This window comes from Amaranthus tricolor, chromosome 12 (assembly GCF_026212465.1).
Source record: "Amaranthus tricolor cultivar Red isolate AtriRed21 chromosome 12, ASM2621246v1, whole genome shotgun sequence".
NCBI classification, from domain to species: Eukaryota; Viridiplantae; Streptophyta; class Magnoliopsida; order Caryophyllales; family Amaranthaceae; genus Amaranthus; species Amaranthus tricolor.
The window spans coordinates 383,739-404,261 of NC_080058.1; the positions used below are offsets into that span (position 1 = coordinate 383,739).

The following is a 20,523-nucleotide window of genomic DNA, read 5'->3' on the forward strand; positions in this document are numbered from 1 at the left end:
GATCCGGACCCGCGAAATTTAACAGGATCCGGATCCAACCTGGATCCGACGGGTCTATATTTTTAGGAACCAGATTCGTGAAAACGAATACGGATCCACGGATCCGAATCGGGTCCAGTATCCATTACCATCCCTAGTCGGTGTAAATGGAGGGAATGCTATTTTTCGTGAAAATTAGAAAGGGTGGGGATTAGGAGTTAAGAAAAAAAAAAAAAAAAAAAAGTGGAATACAGAATTGGGATGGGGTCATGGGAACAAATCTTCTACTTATTTTAATTATTTAACTTTTCATTATGTTGGGGATTATTATATAAAAAATTCAAATTTTTTATGAATTTAATTAAGTTTTTTAAGCTTTTAATAGCCTAATGGGATTTTCAATCTTTCTTTTGAAGTTGTGAATTAATATTAAGTGTGTAATCAAGGGCGGATTCAATGTAGGGTTAATAATGTTAACTGACATTACTTAAATTTTGAGAAAAAAAATAGCTAAGTGGTAAAAAAGTAAATTTTTAACTTATAGGTGACAAATTTAAATCCTTTCAACTCCTTTTTTTTTTTTTTTTTTTTTCATGATTTGTTCCCATGACCCCATCCCAATTCTGAATTCCACTTTTTTTTTTTTTTTTTTTTCTTAACTCCTAATCCCCACCCTTTCTAATTTTCACGAAAAATAGCATTCCCTCCATTTGCACCGACAATCTGTCCCACTCCCGTCTCCCAATACAGTACTCCAACCGTTGATCTCCAATTCCGGCAGGCCACAGGCGGCAACCTGTTCCAAACCGGAAAACCCTAACCGGCGCCACACAGCCGCAACACCAACACCCCAGCCCATGCCCTTCTCATTCTCACTTCTCTTCATATCTTAGGTGAATAAATAAATCATCTATTTTTATTTGTTTATCTTTAATCTTTATGTTTATGAGTTTATCTATTTATTTAAAAATCAGGGCCTTTTTTATGTTTATCTATTTAGATGAATTAGGGCTTTTAGTTTTCTTATTAGTTCTTTGGCAAAATTAGGGATGTAAAAAAAATTAGGGTTTTTTATTTGTTTATCCAATTACCTATTTAGCAATTGACAATTATGATTGATTAGTTAGATAGTTTAAAAGTTGTATACTTGATAGTTTAAAGGATGTATGATTGTGATTAATTTGTCAAATGATGACATTATGCCCAATTTTCAGATTATAAAAACTCGACGTGGACAATTGCCTTAATCAATCGATATTAAATGTAATTTTTTTAACACACTTGATTGTATTTTTTATAAAAAAAGTGGACATCCCTTGTATAATTTTTTGGTTCCACCCCTGTGTGTAATGCTAATTCAAGTTCCACATTATATGGGACTTGAGATACTCCTTTGTCCCCCTGAGGTTCCTCGAGTAGAGATGGTAGAATGATTAAGAAAAATGGGAAACGGGGTATTTTAGTGGGATATTGTAGGTGGAATCATGTTCTTTAGTGGGTAATTATAGGTTTTGATGTAGGAAAGAAAAATAAATTGTAGCTTTTAGTGGCGTATTACAGGTGGAGTCATATCCATAACTAGTAATGGGACAAACTCGACGAAAATAGTATTGGGAGCAAAATGAGGGAGAGTAGACGGAGGGAGTATGTTTTTAAAGTTTTTCACTTTTGCTTCTAAAATTCTGTTAAAGCTTACCCCTTATTATTCAAATTAAAGCTTTGGCATTGTTGTATGATTAATTCTTCTTTTAGTAAGCAGTTTGAGTTGCCTTAAAGTTCTGTTTTGGGTGATGTATTCGTTTCTCTATGGTCTATGGTAAAATGTACATGTTCGTCAAAGAAGTTTGATATGAACAGATTTATGCATTTTTGATATGTAAGTGATGCATTTGTTAAGTTGGTAAGAATTTACCGAATGTTCAAAATGTACTATGACCTGATGATTGTTATTGTTTTTGTTAAAAGGATATCCTTAGCTCTTGTCTTCTTATGCAACGAGGAAGATTTCATTGTTTCACGTTATTTTCACAAAAGGGTCAGCTTTAAATTCAAAACGGAAAGGGTTTTGGTCTAAATCATCCACCATTCCATGTCCAATGCGTTTTTTCATGAGATAAAGTGTTCTATTGTCACAAGAAGTAAGATATAACGTAATTTGATTGGTTTGGAGTTTGATGAAGGCGACTAGAAGGAGAGGAGGACATGGATAAAGGATTGAATCAGATTTAAAAGTTCTGGGGGTAGGTTTACCATTTGGGAGTAGTAGTTAGGGCTTATGTTAGCTTTTAAAGGGTTGTTTAATACATATTTATAGCATTCGTAGGCAGCTCTCAACATTGACGGAGGCAATATATTACAAACATAGTGGGAAGGGAGCCATGGGCCCATGGCATGTGTTAGCCCCTGAAAAGTTCCAATTCTGATTTGCAGGCTTTTGGGCAATATAGACCTATAGGGGGCACAAAGAGGCATCAAGAGACATTTCCCAGTTTTATAGAATTTTCAAAAGAGCCGAATTGCAGAATTTTCAAGTCTTCATCGATTGCTGGTAAATACTCTTTCATCTCCACTCAAATTCCAGTTATGAATGCTCAATTTCACGCAATTTCTCAATTTTGTCGATATCCCAAATCCATTTATTGCCGATGTAACACCCCTATTAATTCCTTTACATCTCTTTGTAATTTTGTTAATTTGTTTTGTACTTCATATTCAACTCAAATCAATGAAACCCTAGGAAAAAATTTGATCCCAATTTCAAAAATTTCTGAGCTCATATCTAAGCAGCATTGGAGGGAACTGAAAACAATTTCGAACGAAACGAACCCTAACACGATTCTGCAACAATTATTTGATTTTGAGTCGGACCCACTTTTGATTGTTCAGTATTTTAAATGGTTAGAGAGAGATTGTGGGGTTTCACATGATATTGAGGTGTATTTTAAGGTTTTTTATAGGCTAGCTAATGATAAATTATATGGGGAAATTAGGAAATTGTTGAATGGGGTTGTGAATAATGGGAAGTATTCGAATTTCGAAGTTTTCCACTGTCTTTCGAGATTTGGTGACTCATTTGGGGTGAATTCTATGATTGTTGATATGTTGGTTCAGACTTATGTGAAGAATTTGAAAGTAGGTTTGGCAGTTGAGGCGGTAAGGCGAGCTTGGCAATATGGGTTTAAGTTATCATCTTTGTCGTGTAATCCGTTGTTGAACGCTTTGGTTGATGAAGGGAAGATAAAAGTTATGGAACATGTATTTAGGGAGATGATTAGGAGAAGAGTTCAGCCTGATCTCATTACATTTAACACTGTTATTAATGGGTTTTGCAAAGTAGGACAGTTGCAAAGTGCAGGAGATGTTTTAGAGGATATAAAATTATGGGGTTTATCTCCGTCTGTTGTTACGTATAATACTCTTATTGACGGGTATTGCAAGAGGGAGAGGGTTGGAAAGATGTATAAAGCGGATGCTCTTTTGAAAGAAATGGTATCAATGAACATAAGTCCGAATGAGATCACTTACAATACTCTCATTGACGGGTTTTGTAAGGATCAGAACTTAGCGGCTGCAATGAAGGTTTATAAAGAAATGCAGAACCAAGGACTGAAACCGAGTAACTTTACTTATAATTCGTTAATTAGGGGGCTTTGTAGTGAAGGGAAAACTGATGAAGCTTTAGAAATGAGAAATTCAATGTCTCTTCTAGGTTTGAAGCCAGATATTACGACATATAATGTTCTTATAAATGGCTATGCTAAAAAAGGCATGGTTAAGGAAGCTAAGGAGCTGCTAGAAGATGTTGCTGGGAATGCTTTGACTCCTAATGTTGTAACTTTTAATACTTTGATTGATGCTTATTGCAAGGTTGGGATGATGAATGATGCTGTTTCTTTGCATAAGTTAATGTTGGAGAGAAACATTTCTCCTGATGTTTCAACTTATAATTGCTTGATTGGTGGCTTTTATAGAAATAATGATTTCGAAACGGGTGGTGCTATGATAGGAAAAATGAAAGATGCTGGGATTCAACCCGATGTTGTGACGTATAACATAAGATTAGGTGCTTATTGCCGGATAGGCAAGACAAAAAAGGCTAACAGGCTATTAGATGAAATGTTGGAGATTGGTTTGACTCCAACTCATGTGACCTATAATACCTTAATTGATGGCTACTGTACTAAAGGAAATCTCAGGGAAGCCATGAATATGAGAATGAGAATGGAAAAAAATGGTCGACGAGCTAATGTTGTGACATACAATGTGCTAATAAAAGGTCTTTGTAAGAAAGGCAAGTTGCAAGAAGCAAATAGGCTTCTTAATGAGATGCTCAAGAAAGGTTTAGTCCCTAATCGGATCACATATGAAATAATCAAGGAGGAAATGATGGAGAAAGGATTTACTCCTGATATTGATGGACATCTATATAACCAATCTTCTGTGCGTTAATTTGGCTGGCAGATTATTGTCCAAATGCTATTATCATCACTGTTTTATTGGAAGTTGATGGTATAAGATGCTACTAAACAGAGATTCTAAGTTTCATTATTCTTCATTCTTTAGTACAGGGGGGTTAATGGTTATCATGTCGAGTTAGCAATGAGTCAAGCGGTTGTGAATTCTCTGAACCAAGCAGTTTTGTTGGGATCATATGCCAAGGATGCTGCAAAACAAGAAGGAAAGAAAGCTGCAAAATTGGCATCCGAAGTCGTAAGGCTAGTCGGATCACTGAGCCAATCGTATCTTTCCGATAGGACTTCTTTGAGGCTATTTTTTTGGAGGTTTAGTGACTGAAGGCTTTCTTAGGGAAAGCGGGACCTTGTTTGGCACATACACAGCCAGATACATTGGAGAACAAAGGCCTCGGTTAGTTCGGCTACCTCACCGGAACCCATGTGGGAAGTCGGTTTGGTGAAAGAATAGGTTTAATGGTTTACTATATAGCATACAAGGATTGCAAGTTCTGGGATTGTACTTCTTCTGGTTTCTAATACTTCCATTGAATCAAAAGAAAATGAAATGGATGTTTGTTACTGTGTCTATGTGAACATTAAAGTTTAATCATTATTTTCCTATAATAATTTTACAATGAATGTTGTATTAGAACCAAGTTGTTGTGGCTATTGGCCAATTGTCTAATCATTAGTCTCTTTTTCATTTGTCGCATCCATTTACTTTGAAATTATAAGCGAATATAAGTGATCACATTAAGACGGTAAATATATATTTGGTCAGCTCAATAGAGATGATCTAATGGTGAAATCGTCTTAATTGAAAAGTTGTGTTAAATTTTTTAGAACCCAAAATTAGTCCCAGTTTCTGATTGTGTTTTCTAGTTTGGGTTGAAGATTATTCTCATTGATTCCTATATGGGCTGAATTCTGGATCTGCCCCATCGACACCCATTACAAGATAGGAATAATTTGAGAATTGTGGATTAACCTAGTGGTTAAGGGCTAAGAGTTCGTTTTCACCGTCTACATGAAAGATTAATAATAGTTTTTTATCTGTAGAAATTCTCTAGTTTATCCGAAATAAAAATAGTTAATGAACAAATTACTAGTTTTCTTCTTACCCTTAATTTTGATATTTGCATATTGTTATGACTTTTGTAAAAAAAGAAAAACAAGAGTTATTTTCGTGAGCGACTGTCTCTCAAAGAGTTTAACTCAAATAAAGACATATATTCTTATAATATTTATTAGATGGGGTATTTAACTTTTATATAAGATGAGTCTCTCGTAGAAACCGTCTCATACAACAATTTGCAGGCTTTTGGGCAATATAGGCCTATAGGGGGCACAAAGAGGCATCAAGAGACATTGCAAAGGCTATGAGCAATCAATATATCTTTGTTGTTTGACCTGATACAAACATCTTTGGTTTCATAGGTAACAAATTCGCCCACTACTTTCTGGAAACATTGGTTTTCTTAGTGGTGCTTATATATATACAAACATTTGTAACATCAGTGTTGGATGTGTTTCGGTGAACTGAACTTTGGATTCATAGCAAAATTTGCATTCCTATTGTTTATGTTAGAAATTAATGATCCTCAAATTTGTTAGGGTTCATCCATGCAAAGAACTGTTTCTGTAAAGCATTAAATGGCTGAACAGGTTGAAGTATCTGAAGAAAGGTTGAAGTCTTTCCTATGTCAGTTGCAAGCAGAAACTGGAATTTTGGATCGGATCATTTATAAAAACAAGAATCAGCATCGAAGATGCTCCTATTTTCAGTACCTTTTGAAGGTTATCCGTTATTCAATTCAATATGTTCCTATGATTACCTTTTGACATATATTTATTGTTTTTAATGAACTTTCTTTATTGTCTGTAGTTTCAAGTTCACTGATTTTTACCTTGTTGCTAATATTGTGCCTATCTTTATGATATTAGGTAAAGAGGGATCTAAAACTATTTCATTCAATTCACATGGAGGAGCTCTTAAACTCATGTTTAAATGTAATCACTGGAAGAAAAGCCAAACAAAAGGCACACCTTCTTGAAAGGTAATGACCAGTGAAATTTTGGCATTTTTGTACTTGGCACCTGCGTTTAGTCTTGATTTCATGTACTTAGGTGGAATTCTGTTGAATGATTATAATGGCAGAAATTCCTATGAAATATGTTACTTGGACTCAGGTACTGAAGTTAGATACTGGTACGTGTCCAAGTGTCGGATACGTCTAAATATTCAATTTTACGCCTAAAAATGAAGTGTCTAAGTGCCATACCAATGTCCAAGTATCAACGATCGGACACGGGTACGTGAAGCAAAATGAAAAGTCCGAGTAACATAAATGTTTTCTATGAGATACTAAATCCAAAGAATTTATGGCTCTTCTCCCCTTTTTGAGTCTATCGTTTCCAATTTTCCATGAACCAAATTCCATATAGTTTTTGTAAGTATTTGACCAGTTCTAGTCTAGGAATGGGAAGGGAAGAGAGATGCTACATTCTGCCACATGTTTATGCATCAATTAGAAATTGAGTTCGATAGATGTTGACTGTGAGGATAAGAGAAATGCGGCTCTTTTCTCTTCTTTTTTTGTGTTGGAGTTTTTTCACCCCAAATTGTGAAATGGGACTTCAGAAGTTATTTAGAAGCCCATTTGACGATCAAATGCTTGCAACTATTATATATTTTTGACAAAAAAAAAAAAAAAAATATCTATGTTTTTTTGATGTGTTAAAAGGAACCTTTTACTTGTTTACTGCTTAGTCACTGAAATTTAATGGGGGTTGAGGAGACTAAAGAGAAAAAGACTTGATTTTTTTTAAAAAAAAATTCTACTTGGTGCATGACGTCTACATTTTCATCCTGTTTGCAACAGTTTGAAGAGGAAAAAATGTGACAGCGGAAAATCTAATTTTTTGGACCGTCTTCTAGGGGCTGCTCGCCTGCTATCTGAGGTTTTTTATCCTGTCTCTTTCCTTTTCCCTCCATACATCCCTTGTGTTATTTTATCGTTTATAAGATGCTCTTCACCCCAGTGATTATTTGGGGTTTGTATGGATGAGGTTTGTTTTCACCCATGAACCTATAATATTTGAGATCTTATTATAGTTTTGTATGAGTACAAAGTGTCGTTTCAATTTTGAGTTGATGTGGCGCATTGGTTGTATAGTTTATTATAGTTTTTCATTTACCTCTCTTTATCCATGAGAACCTTCTGGGTAATGCTGATTTCTTGCTGTGAAACTTTATTGAATTTTTGTAGCATAATATCATATTGCTAAGATGCACATGCGCTTGTCAAATACAGCCAACGGCTCCGCAGTGATTACTTATTAATGACCTGTTATATTTCTGTGCTGCAGATGGTTGAACCTATGCTGAAGGCGGCTACGTATCCTTTTATGTTATGCTTAACACTTTGTTTGGGTTGAAGGAATCAGAAGGAAGAAAAGGGAGGGATTTGAAGGTATACAAATTCCTTTGTTTGGATAACAAATTTGGAGGGAGGGAATTAGTTTCCTTTATTTTGTTGATGAACAAACCTCTCTTAGGGTGTGTTTGGACTTTGGATGGAAGGAAATTGAGGAAAAGGAAGGTGAGGGATTTGGAGGGATGAAAGATCCCTTGTTTGGATAAATAAATGGGAGAAAAGGGATTAAAAGGGGAGTGACTTGGAGGAATTAGATGAATAATTTTTGTTAAGGTTTCAATCTCTCCAAAGTTGAAAATATTTGGAGGGAGAACTCTCACCTCCCTTCCTTTCTCTTCCCTTTCCTCCTAAACAAACAAAAATTACTTTAAACCTGAGCACTCTAGACTTCCTTGACCATCTTACAGAGAAATCTCAACTTTGCTTGCTCGTTCGTTCTTCATGGGTTTCTCTATTATGATTCTTGCTCTGCTTGGTCGCCTCAGAGTTTTGGTTCAGCAGGTACTACACTATTTGGTAATATTGATATTTATGCTAAATCTTGTCTCTGTTACTTAATCTGAGCCTATAATCTTTTGAAATCAATCTTTTAAATAATGGCTAAAGTTAACATGGGAATTACGAGGTTCTGGAGCCTTTACTATAAGAGATGGTTGTTACAAACCTAACAGGATTAAGCACGGCTTTAAACAACAAAAATTATAACTAGAAGCCATTAAATCTCGTTTGTTTGATTTATCAAACTTAAACTAAAATAACAATGTCAAAGCCTTAATCCCAAAAGATTGTTTCAGTTGTACCTACAAGTTTAAATTTACTTCTGTAAAATCAAATTTGTAGCGTAGTTGCTGAAGTTTTTTGCTTTTGCAGATGCTACTGGATGTTGTTTCTGTGTTCAATGAAGTCTCTTCCCTTTCTCAGAAGAAACAGTCCATAAAAATAACTCAGAACGGAATAGGGGTGACAAAGGCTTTTCCTCCCTTGCTAGTTTTTAGTGACCTTTCACTTTTATTGATCACAATATTTTCATGACAAATCTTTCAGGTTTTCCGAGAATATTATCCTTCGACGGAGGAGGAAATTGTTGTTTTAGAGTGTATCTGGAAAACAGATAAATTCGTATTGATCGAATCATCTGGTAGAGTCAACAAATTACATCAAGATGAGAGTTTAGAAACCGTACAGCCTTTGGAAACATCTATCAAGTATCAAAGTATTGACACTTTTCTCGGAGGTATACACCAACCGAATCTTACCCTTTGCATATTTTCTCCTCATTTTTTCCGAGTAAAGATTAGTGATCAATAATCGTGTCTCAAGGATGGGCAAAAGAGTCCAATATGAGGAGTTTTTCAAAAAAAATTTATAAATTGGATGTTTTCCTACTAATATAATTCAATTCTTAAGATGATTTGTCTTCCTTTCTCGTGTGCTCGTCTATTTTTTCTATATTATTTTTCCCAGCGTATTATATCGTTGACTTCATTTCTCCATTTATTTACATGCGTATTTGCTTTGATGAAGATGATTCTAAGAACAATGAAAACGACGAGGATGAAGACAATATCTCAAATACTAAGAGACCGAGACGTGAATCACCACCATTTCAAATGCTTTCAGCACCAGAAGACAGCTCAGAAAACGTACAACCGAGTGAAATCACCGTTCCAAGCTCATCCGAGTCTAATTTTATGGCTAAGACAGTGGCGTTCGTATCTGTAAAGCCAACTGCTCCATTGATATCAAATGACGTAGCTGTATCTGTAACAAATGGGAGTAGTAGCAAGAGGCTGCTTGATGATGAAGGAAACGCACTCTTCCGTCTTTTTACAGAGGAAGAAGTGCGAGGAAGTATTTTTTGAATCATTTAGCTAAATTGGATCACATTATTTTCTTGTTCCAAAAGGAAATGCTTTGTTAAGGGAAATTACATCCCCTATTTAATGTCTAAGAATGGGCGAAATTGTCCACCCTTGGTGAGTTTTTGTGTAGATTCCTAACTTTAGGTGATGGCATAACATTTAAATTTGACCTTAACACTCTTCCCTATCAAAACAAGGTTTCCTAATAAAAATAATTTATACTTGAATTCATGTAAGTTTGAATGAACTCTCAAACTTATTTTTATGGTAGGGAACTAATTTTTATAAAATCATGCTTTTTTTTTTTTATTAATTACAAACTTAAATATAGAAGTATATAGAAGTGGAAATCATAAAAGATAGAATATTGTTAAGTTCAATTCTCGTCACCCTTTGTTCTTAACATTTAAGTTGCTATTCAATAATTCTTGTTGATCCCGTGTTAGCATTAGTTGATTTTGAATGAAAAACTATTTTAAAATAATATCAAAAGTTTTGAATTCGAAAATAAAACAGAACAATTAAGAGTAAAAGGCATTTAATGCTTTTACATTAGAGAATGTCATAATTATTTAGACTAACTATTTTTCAATATAATTTGTATCTAAATGCGTTAATTCGCATAATAAGTTAATAACAATAACAAAACAAGTAAAATGTTATCTCTCTTACATTCTTATTTACTCGTTTTATTTTCTCCCCGTATTCTCTCTAAATCTTAAAAAAAAACTTTTACCTTTTATTTTCATAAGGAAAAATTGACGTGAATAATCCAACCCATTTTCAATTACCTGCCAATAATTCCACCTTTTGAATTTTTTTTTTATTAATCTAACCTTTCCTTTCAGCTTGTTGCCAATGGACCCTTCAAAAAATGACTTGCTATATCAGGTTACTTCTCATATTCTTCATTCTTTATAATAATTCAATCTATTTTTCATTATCTGCCAATAATCCCACCTTAAAATTTTTTTAAAATAATCCAACCTTTACTTTCAGTTTGTTGCCAATAAACAAAATTGCCATTATTTCCCAAGCTTATGAAGTTCATCATTGCATAAATAGAAATTGTCTTTACATACATATCCCATCAACTAGAGGTGTTCAAAAACTTCAACACGTTTGACCCGACCTACTGACCCACATCCTAAATGGCAGGTCAATTTTTTTAAAAAATAATATGATCTGGGTCGGGTACCTGACCCGCCTTAACCAGGTTGGGTTATAGGCCACAAAATACACTGAGTCGGGTAGCCGTCGACGCGTTATGTATTATCTTTATCAAGTTCAAATTTACATATTAAATTTTATAATCAATATAATCAAAAAAATTAAGAATAGTCATATGTTTTTCATTTTCTTTTAAAGTATACTACCCCTTTAAATTAGTGGCAAAGAAAAATTAAGTATTTTGAAAATTGTGGATTTTTTAATAATAATTGAAGAGAAATGTATTAAAGAAATTAAAAGAGACTTAACATGTATAGATGAGATATGTTGGATTATTATAAACTAGTGGCAAAGAGAAATTGAGTATTTAGCTTCATAAAGGGTCCACTGGCAACAAAATGAAAATAAAGGTAGGATTATTTAAAAGAATCCAAAAGGTGAGTTTATTGACATTTAATGGGAAATAAATTGAATTATTATAAAAAAGGAGAAAATGAGACATAACCTATATAGCAAGTCATTTTCTAAAAGGTTCATTGGCAACAAACTTAAAGCAAAGGTTGAATTATTAACAAAATTTAAAAAATTAAGATTAATGACAGGTAATGAAAAATAGATTAGATTATTCACGACAATTTTTCCGTTTCATAACAGATTACTCCATTTTCTTTGTTTCAAAACGGCGCCGTATAATTGATGAAATTGCTAGATTTTCTTTTCGCGATGCTCCTACAGTGAGAGGGACTGAGAGTGAATGAACTGAAGCTTTGGAAGAACACAATTTGGCACTTTGCTTGCTCATATTTACATGTTCTATATATTTATATTTTCTTCTTATGCTCGTAATAATAATAATAAATAGAGAACCTTAAAAATGCAAGTAATTCGATCTTCATTACCCTCTCCAATTCTTCAATGTTGTTCACTCTCGAGTTCTAGGTAATTTTCTCAATCAAAGCCCCCCAAAATGTATTCTTTTATGGGAATTTCGTCATTTTATGATAATTGTTCTGTTCATATTGATATTTTTCTGGGTTTATCATAATTCTCTTATATTTTTCTGGGTTTATCAAAATTCATGCCCTTTTTGGTTAATTATTGATTATTTATGGAAATTTCAAAATCCTCTTATATTGGGTATTTTAGATGGAGTGTTTTCTTGAAAGCTCTTTTTTGGAAATATGAATCTTATTTATGTAAATCAGTAGTTTATACTTCATAATGCTATACTTCGTATATGAGGAATAAAATTCATGAAGTTGATCTGTAAAATTCTAGGTAAATTTAATTTATATTTTGGTGGGTTTTTGTTTTTCAGGGGTAAGTTTAAAGATTTAGTTGTAAAATGCTCCATTGACTTTAAACACTCAGCTTCAGGAAATGTCATCCCAAAACATATATTATCTGGGCTTGTAGCTTCTTGCATATTCTTCTCACAAGCCAATTTGGTTAGTATCTTAATACAGTTGTTATTATTATAATGATCTATCAATTAGTGGAAACCAGGATTCTAAATCTTGGACTAGCAATTTGGTTAGTATCTACATGTGTTTTTATGTTGAATAATTTAATATTACTAGGGTTTCTAATTAAATGATCCGGACCATGGTCTAGGCACACCCAAGTATAGCTTTTCCCATTCTTGCATTTAAATGTGTGAATTGTTGTCTAGGAAGTTAATAGAAATCAAAGCATAGTGCTATTGTTTGGGTAAATCCATTTCTGTTTTAACAATGTGGGAGGAACTCTTCAGCAAGCTTGGAAAGGGTGAGTAAATTATAAAGAAGTATATTAGGTTTTTTCTTTTTTTATATTACTGGTAGGCTGAGGGAAGTGGAGGACTAGGTGAAAATCGATCCCAGGAGGCTAGGACCTTGCCTGAGGAAGGCAGTACTTGCTCCTACTTAGACAAGTTCCGATTCTCAATAGTATTTTGGTTTCAAGTGTTGACTTCGAAGCTAAAGATTGAGTGATTTTGTTCATCCTTCTACTTTTTGTGGTATAAGTACTGTTGTATTGGGCTAACAGGTGTATGCGGCAGATCTTCCATGGCAAAATAGTATGTGTCAGCTTGCTGATGTCTCGAGCAGTCAGGTCCCTTTACCACTTGACGAGAATGCTAATGGCGAAAAGGGGAAGGTTGTGATGATGATGATGAGAGGTATGACGGTTAATAATTTTGATCCAGTTCGATATGCTGGTAGATGGTTCGAGGTAGCCTCTCTTAAACGAGGATTTGCTGGACAAGGTCAGGAAGATTGTCATTGCACTCAGGTGACGATAGATTGATTGCATCATATTTTTCTCGTATCTTATCTAAATTTGATGTCCCTGATGTAAATTCAAAACATCTTATGCAACTACACATACGCATATTTAAGTATGCATAATTTAATGAGTCATTCTAACGTAGTCAATTATGATCCATAACCAAAGAACTGATCTAAAGAGGACAATATTGTGCTACGAGATATTTTTTATGAGTCATGTCTATTTTTTATCGTAGGGAATATACACATTTGATATGGCCGCTCCTGCAATACAAGTTGATACATTCTGTGTACATGGGGGTCCCGATGGTTATATCACTGGTATTAGGGGAAAGGTTCAGTGCCTCTCAGAAGAGGATAAAGAACTGAAACAAACCGATTTGGAAAGACAAGAGATGATCAAAGAAAAGTGTTATTTGCGTTTTCCTACTTTGCCGTTTATACCAAAGGAGCCTTATGATGTCATTGCAACTGATTATGATAACTATGCAATTGTCTCAGGAGCCAAAGACAGAAGTTTCGTCCAGGTACTCAACTCTCCTAAATCACATGTTTTTTCTCGAAACTATGATGTTCAGCAACCGAGTATAGAATTAAGCCTTCAAAACACTTTTCTTTGGTAACTACTGTTACTATGAAATTTGATGTACCCTTCTGCTTTTCCTGTTCTACACTTGATCCTTTATGGGTTTCACGTATCTAGTGAAGCAAGGGGATTAAGGCTCGGGTCTGCCTAGTCCATGGATTCATTTGATTAAAAACTGTAGGAATATTGAATTTTATAACATATAACACAGAAAAATGACTAGCCGTGTTGATTATGTACACATGTAGAGAATAGAGATGATTGTTCGACCCACCCTATACTAGTTTCTGGTTTCACCCTAGGCTGCTGCAATGAAGAAGCCAACCTAGTTATACTCAATAGTGTGTGTCTTGATCAAACTAAATCTTATTACAGATATACTCGAGAACGCCTAACCCTGGTCCAGAATTTATTGAGAAGTACAAATCTTACCTAGCTGACTTTGGATATGATCCGAGCAAAATCAAAGATACTCCACAAGACTGCCAAGTTATGTCAAATACTCAACTGGCGGCAATGATGTCCCAATCGGGAATGCAACAGGCTCTAAACAATCAGTTTCCTGACCTCGAATTAAAGGCTCCTGTAGCGTTTAATCCATTCACGAGTGTCTTTGAGACATTGAAGAAGCTTCTTGAACTTTACTTCAAGTAGGATTGGTGGTTGAAGAAGTTTCTTGTTGGTGTACATGTCTTCTGTATAAACCACACTAAAACCCTTCATCCTTGACTTCCTTGTATCTGATTATATATTTGAATTTGTATCCGAGTTGAGCTTATTTTTTACACCGAGTCCATGTTAAATGTAACGACTACTTGTTACTGTTTTGGTATTTTTGTATCTGTCAAAACAGTTGTAACGTGCATAATTAACATAATTATGCTAATGTTGTCAGATCCAACCGTCCGGTGGTCTCTAATCCTTTAAAAACGGCTTTTTAATTCTCCAAAAGGATTCATCTCTCAATCTTTCTAAGTGAATTCTCTTTCCCTTCTCTCTCTTTGTTTCCTGATTTCCTGTGTTAAACTTTCAAGTGTCGTGTATCAGTGGTAGTACTCGGTACTACAGAGTTAAACTTGGGGGGGGCAAAAGTCGTATTTTACTTTCAGATTAGCGATTTTCTAGACTCCTACTCTTTCCTTATGGCCATTTCTATACGTTTAATCTATTATATTCAACTTTTTAATCTTTGTATTATTTAATATTTATCTTAAATGGAATTAAAAACATGTAATGTGTATGCACATGCTTAGCACACGTGTGTATGTAAATATGTAGTACGTACACGAGGCAAATCTGGATCAATAATTTATACTTGATCATTGTATTAGGTTTGTGATTCCTCGTCAAACATCAAAGACTTAGTGTTCGTAGTGGTACTGACTATTCATCCACCAACATTAATCTTTGTGGTCAACATCTTTTTTTTTTTTTTAAGATTTTTCATATGAATCAACTATAAAATAAAATATACTCCTAATCTTTCCCTGTCAATGAAATTATTAATATGTGATATCCTTAATTTTTTCTTACTATATAATACTCCTTATACACTATTACTGTCTAATTAATTTTGACATAATTGCCAATAAATTATTTTAATTTTAAATATCTCTAATTGTGCTTGAGCATAAATTATAAAAAGTTGATATTAATAAAATTAACATTAAGACAAATCAAATAAAATTTCGCTTGACTTTATTTTAACTTATAAATTAAATTTAAATACATATTAAGACTAATTGATAAATAATACTCAAAAACTAAATAAAATAATAGTAAATAGGAGGGAGTATTAGTCAAAAACAGGAGCATGAACGTAAAGTTTCACATATGGACATGGTATTTCAATAAAAGTTGTCAAAGACAATTAATTAAAGAGTAATGAATAGAATTTAGTAATAAATAATAATGTGAAGAGATGGGTGAAAAGTAGAGGAAAATTAGGTGGACTGCAATGAATAATTCAACAAAAAATCGTATTCAACAGATCAATAATATAATAATACCAACGCCCTCAATCCTCATCCGTAGCTTTGAATACAAAATAACAAAGAGCAACACCACAGATAAGAAAATTGTGTCATCTTATAGTATACTTTTAAAGAAAGACCTATACATACTACAACCATCACAAGTCTGTACCACCACGAAGCGATATCGAATTCAATATTCGACACCCATTATAATAGCATTATAGTAAATCTCCACCAAAATGCCCGCTCGACTTAGGGAACTATTTCCCACAATTGAAACCGTGGCAAACCGACAGCACTATGATGAGGATTAATGCGATGATAATACCCAGCACGATGAGTTTGATCTTCATGTTCTGGAGCCACATCTTCCTCCTCATCTTTGTTCCTTGTTGCCGGAAATCTTGTGCCTACAACACAAACTCAATGGATAATGCATCATTTTTCGTCTACTCACCGATCAACAGTTCTCTCTGTGCTTATTACATTCAGCAGACCAAAATAAATAAATAAATAAATAGGAGTAGACGCAATTTTATCTATACTACTATCACAGACCTGTGAACGAAGATTCTCTGTCTTGTCAACAAGAAGCTCGATTTTCTCACCACGATCTAGAACCTATTCAAAGAGGTGAAGGCAGAAGCAATCAGTATTCAAAGATGCTGAACAGATGTGGCATATTACTTTAACCGAGCAATTTCCAATACTTTCTTCAAGGCCAATCATTAAGATATCATTAGGGTGAAAGATCTTAACATGACATTCAATTTGCATCTTAGGAGACTCCCATACCTTCTCAATATTTTCCATCATCACTCCCTTGACTTCTGAAATCTGGGCTTGTACCTTGGCAAGCTTGTTCATCTCCTCTGGATGATCAACACAGTATTGCATGTGCTCCTTCAGTTTAGGCCTGAAGGATATGCAAATGTCAGCATTTGTACATAATAACAAAAATTTAGGTATAATGTAACCAAAAGAAATACCCAAAATCTTTGTTCAAGCTTTTTGCTTGGGCAGTAGCAGCTTTTCCACCTCCATATCTCTTGTTAAAATCATCCTTCACTCGTTCAAGGAATGCCATTGGAATTTGTCTTCCAACAGACTCAACTGCAACCACACAGTAGGCTGCAAAAACCAAATATATGGGTGTTAGGTTTTAACTGGTGTAATGAGGAAATACTAAATATGGAATATTTACAAACATTAGAACTTCAGACTTCCTCCGGTTTTTTTTATCATATTGTTTATCCTTTTCATCTGAAAGATTTCCGGGAGAAACGAAGTGATGAAAGAGATGGAGGAAGTACACGAAAAGAGAATAATGCAAGTCTAACTCAAAACAAGATCGTGTTTACATCAGTGAATACAAAGCTATCTGTAGTAAATGAGTAAACAACCCCAATCACACCAGACCAAAGTTCACAATACTAAAATTCAATCAAGCAAGTCATGTCCTTAATAAAATACTATTCTTAAGTCTCAATATGTTGCACAAGTAATGAATGAAAGACAATATGTTTGTCATAAACCTATTTTAATGCATTAACAATAAATCATCAATAAACTCGCTGACTTCACCCTAATGCAGTACCAACTACCAACAACTCAGAACTTCCACAGTATAGATAGCACGTTGTTATTCTAGTACAACTTCTGGTACCACTACCAATGACATTCCAAAAAACTCGATCCAACAGTTCAATATCAACAATATTCTCCAAAGTGTAAAACTCAGCCAAAACACTAGCCAGCCACAAAACAGCATACTTGCTCAGTCCAGAGTCCAGACTAAGACTACACGCTTGCGCTTGCCTTTGAAATATCAACAAAAAACTAATTTAACTGCAGAAACAAAGCATTGCTAATAATATTCTCTTATATTAAGTTCTATGCTATGGTAAAATAAAGCAAACCCAAACCTATGAAACTCAAAGTATCATAAATAATATGAAATAATAGCCCTCCGAACAAAAAAATCAATAGATATTCCTCGGTCAAGTACTTGAACTTCCATTTACTCCTTGAAAACTCACACCTATGGACCTCAACACATCCACTGTATCAGCCATTTGAATAAGAAAATCCTAAAACATTAATGGGTCAAACACTTAAATAAATTTACTGCTGAAACTCCCATCAAAAAAATTTACTCCTAGAAAACCTTAATCATGCTTGCATCTCAATTTTCCAACTAGTTTTTAAAAACAGCATCATGATTCATGCAACATATCATTATCCTAATAAAAGTACTTGAGCTTCTATTTACTCCCTGAAAACTTGCACCTATAAACTTCAAAGCATCCGCTGTATCAGCCATTTGAATAAGCAAATCCTAAGACATTAATGGATCGAACACTTAAATCAATTTGCTCCTGGGACACCTTAATCATGCTTGCATCTCAGTTTTCACGCTAGATCTCAAAAACAGCATCATGATTCATGCAACACATCACTCTCCTATCAAGCTAAAGGTTTGTTCATATTGACAGGAAATCTCTCTAGTAAGAGTACTTGAACTTCTATTCACTCCCTAACAACTCACACCCATGAACCTCAAATCATTCACTGTTTCAGCCATTTGAATAAGCAAATCCTGAGACACTAATGGGTCGAACCAATTTAACATCTTAATCATGCTTGCATCTCAATTTTCCCACTAATTCTCAGAAAACAGTATCGTGATTCGTGCAACATATCACGCTCCTATCAAGCTAATATACATGGTTTGTTAATATCCAAAGGAAATCTTTCTAGTAAAAGTATTATCTAACTTCCTCAATCTAAAAATCAAAAAGAAATGAACGAGCACAAATAGCTGAACCACCTCATTAAATCCCCAAAAACCTGAACTCAAAATAATAACAGATCCTGATATAATACAACATAAAATGCCCAAATCAAAAATTCCAATACTCAGTCTCGCATAATCAACATCAACCAACATCAAAACAATTGAAGTACTAGTTTACCCATCTCAAAGCAAATACAGCGAGTCTCATCTAAACCTTTTATATGAAAAAAGACCCAAATCAATGTAATCACCAAAAAAATTCAGATTTGCAGATCAAATCACTTTAATCCAAGAACTAAATTCAAAATCCGACAGATCAACTACAACTTAAAGCTCAAGGGTAGAAAACCCAAAACAACAAACATAATATTTACACCATCAAAGACAAAAACAAAATCAAGCAACCCACCGTAAATCCATCATTGCAAATCAAAACTCACAAGAAAAGAACGATGATCACAAAACCCAGAACGAGTTACAATACCAAAGTCAGATTATTAAAAACCCTCAAAAATAGAATAACCCAGTTGAAATCTACCACTAAAAAGCCATCAATTCAAATCAAATCAAGCAACACAATATAAACCCATCATATTACGTCAAAAAGCCACAAACAAAAAATAGCAATCACAACAACCAGAAAGAGTAGGCAATAAACAAAGGCAGACTACATCTAAAAACCCTCAAAGATAGAAGAACCCAGCTTAAATCCATCACTAAAAATCCAGAAAAAAACAGATCAAATCAACAACAAACAAAAACCCACAAAAAGAAGAGAAGAACATACTGAATCCATCCGAGACGAGGAAGTTGAAAGTGTGACCGTCGCAGTTGTAAGTAAATTTATTGTTGGTAGCAGGAAGTTTCTGGAGACATTGAGATGCAATACTTGTGAAATTACCAGTGAATTCTGTGTACTCTGCCAAGATCACAGTTCCTCTAGCTACAAAGCTGTAGATCAGATTTTGCTGCCCCATTTCTTCTCTCTCTCTAAGATCTTCCTTTCTCTCTGATGATTTCTGGAGAGAGAAATTAAACCCACCTAAGGATTTCTGTTGAAGGAATGAAGGAATGAATGAAATTTGTTGCAGAGATGAAGGTTGAGAATTCTAGAGAGAGATTGGAGAAAGGGGATACAGAGAGAGAAAGGAGAAGAAAATTTAGTTTAAAAAATAGGAAGAAGAAATTGGGTGAGATAAGTAATGGTAATGGAGTCATTTTCTACATTACGGTCATACGGCGCCGTTTTGGCGGGGAAAGTTGTCTATATTATGTTTATTTTAAGACAAACTTCGTAATTTTCAAATTTCAATTAATTGCATTTTTTTGATTTGGGATTTCTCATAGCTTTATTTCTAATACAAACAATAACATAGTTTTAACGATGCTACATCATTCATCCTAAACTAGTATATTAGGAGTAGTATTTTATTTGTGTTTAAACGATTAAGAAACTTAAAAAAGAAACTAACTTTCATATTGTATAACATATTTGTATCAATAGAGTTCACAATAATCGAGATTTATATGACAAGCAACAAAAAAATACTTTAGATAAATAAATGATATACATATGACTATATAATTGTCGTATAAAAAAGTATTGATCAAAAGGTGAAATTTTTATTATACGACAAAATAAAAATGAAATTTTTAATATTTTAATTTTCCCTATACTCAATAGTCGTACAAATAGTAATGTTATTTCTTTAAATACCACCATATTTAAAATAAATAAAAAAAATAAACACTAACATTATTTATTTAGCCAATTATGATTTGCCAATTTGGCTAATTAGCTATACCTTCCACCTTTTTTCCTTTTTGAAGGGACTAGAGAGATTGCTTAATTGCAAAGCATCAACATTTCGGGTAAGTTGTATAGCTCATTGACGTGAGCTTTAGTACTTAAAACACAATTCCTTACAAGATTCCTTAACAAATACTATAAATTAATATAAGTAGCCCAATGATATTGTCAATATTTATTTT

General features: G+C 33.9%; 3 protein-coding genes across 11 annotated transcripts; 2 read left to right on the forward strand and 1 right to left on the reverse strand.

The window, feature by feature from the left end:
- The first annotated feature begins 615 nt into the window (after positions 1-615).
- Positions 616-9,963, forward strand: LOC130796951 (pentatricopeptide repeat-containing protein At1g09820-like). Of its 9 annotated transcripts, XM_057659408.1 has the most exons (11): positions 650-872; positions 2,410-2,527; positions 5,751-5,870; positions 6,048-6,230; positions 6,378-6,490; positions 7,316-7,394; positions 7,803-7,831; positions 8,278-8,371; positions 8,741-8,830; positions 8,915-9,104; positions 9,395-9,963. In XM_057659408.1, the coding sequence occupies exons 4-11, from the start codon at positions 6,087-6,089 to the stop codon at positions 9,730-9,732; spliced, it is 1,077 nt and encodes a 358-aa protein (XP_057515391.1). In that variant the 5' UTR covers positions 650-872; positions 2,410-2,527; positions 5,751-5,870; positions 6,048-6,086; the 3' UTR covers positions 9,733-9,963. The 9 variants fall into 9 exon arrangements, with proteins under 9 accessions (XP_057515388.1, XP_057515390.1, XP_057515392.1 ...); XM_057659409.1 differs by lacking the exon at positions 5,751-5,870 and having other exon boundaries at positions 649-872; XM_057659413.1 differs by lacking the exon at positions 2,410-2,527.
- Positions 9,964-11,599: 1,636 nt separating this feature from the next.
- On the forward strand, positions 11,600-14,726 carry LOC130796953 (chloroplastic lipocalin). Its single transcript, XM_057659415.1, has 5 exons — positions 11,600-11,841; positions 12,221-12,350; positions 12,931-13,176; positions 13,409-13,699; positions 14,134-14,726. The coding sequence occupies exons 1-5, from the start codon at positions 11,777-11,779 to the stop codon at positions 14,410-14,412; spliced, it is 1,011 nt and encodes a 336-aa protein (XP_057515398.1). The 5' UTR covers positions 11,600-11,776; the 3' UTR covers positions 14,413-14,726.
- A 965-nt stretch (positions 14,727-15,691) lies between these two features.
- LOC130796954 (vesicle-associated membrane protein 721) lies at positions 15,692-19,709 on the reverse strand. Its single transcript, XM_057659416.1, has 5 exons — positions 19,319-19,709; positions 16,724-16,865; positions 16,530-16,650; positions 16,293-16,355; positions 15,692-16,144 (listed from the first exon to the last, which is right to left on the reverse strand). Exons 1-5 carry the CDS (start codon positions 19,506-19,508, stop codon positions 15,995-15,997), a joined length of 666 nt encoding a protein of 221 aa, XP_057515399.1. The 5' UTR covers positions 19,509-19,709; the 3' UTR covers positions 15,692-15,994.
- Between the last annotated feature and the right edge of the window lie 814 nt (positions 19,710-20,523).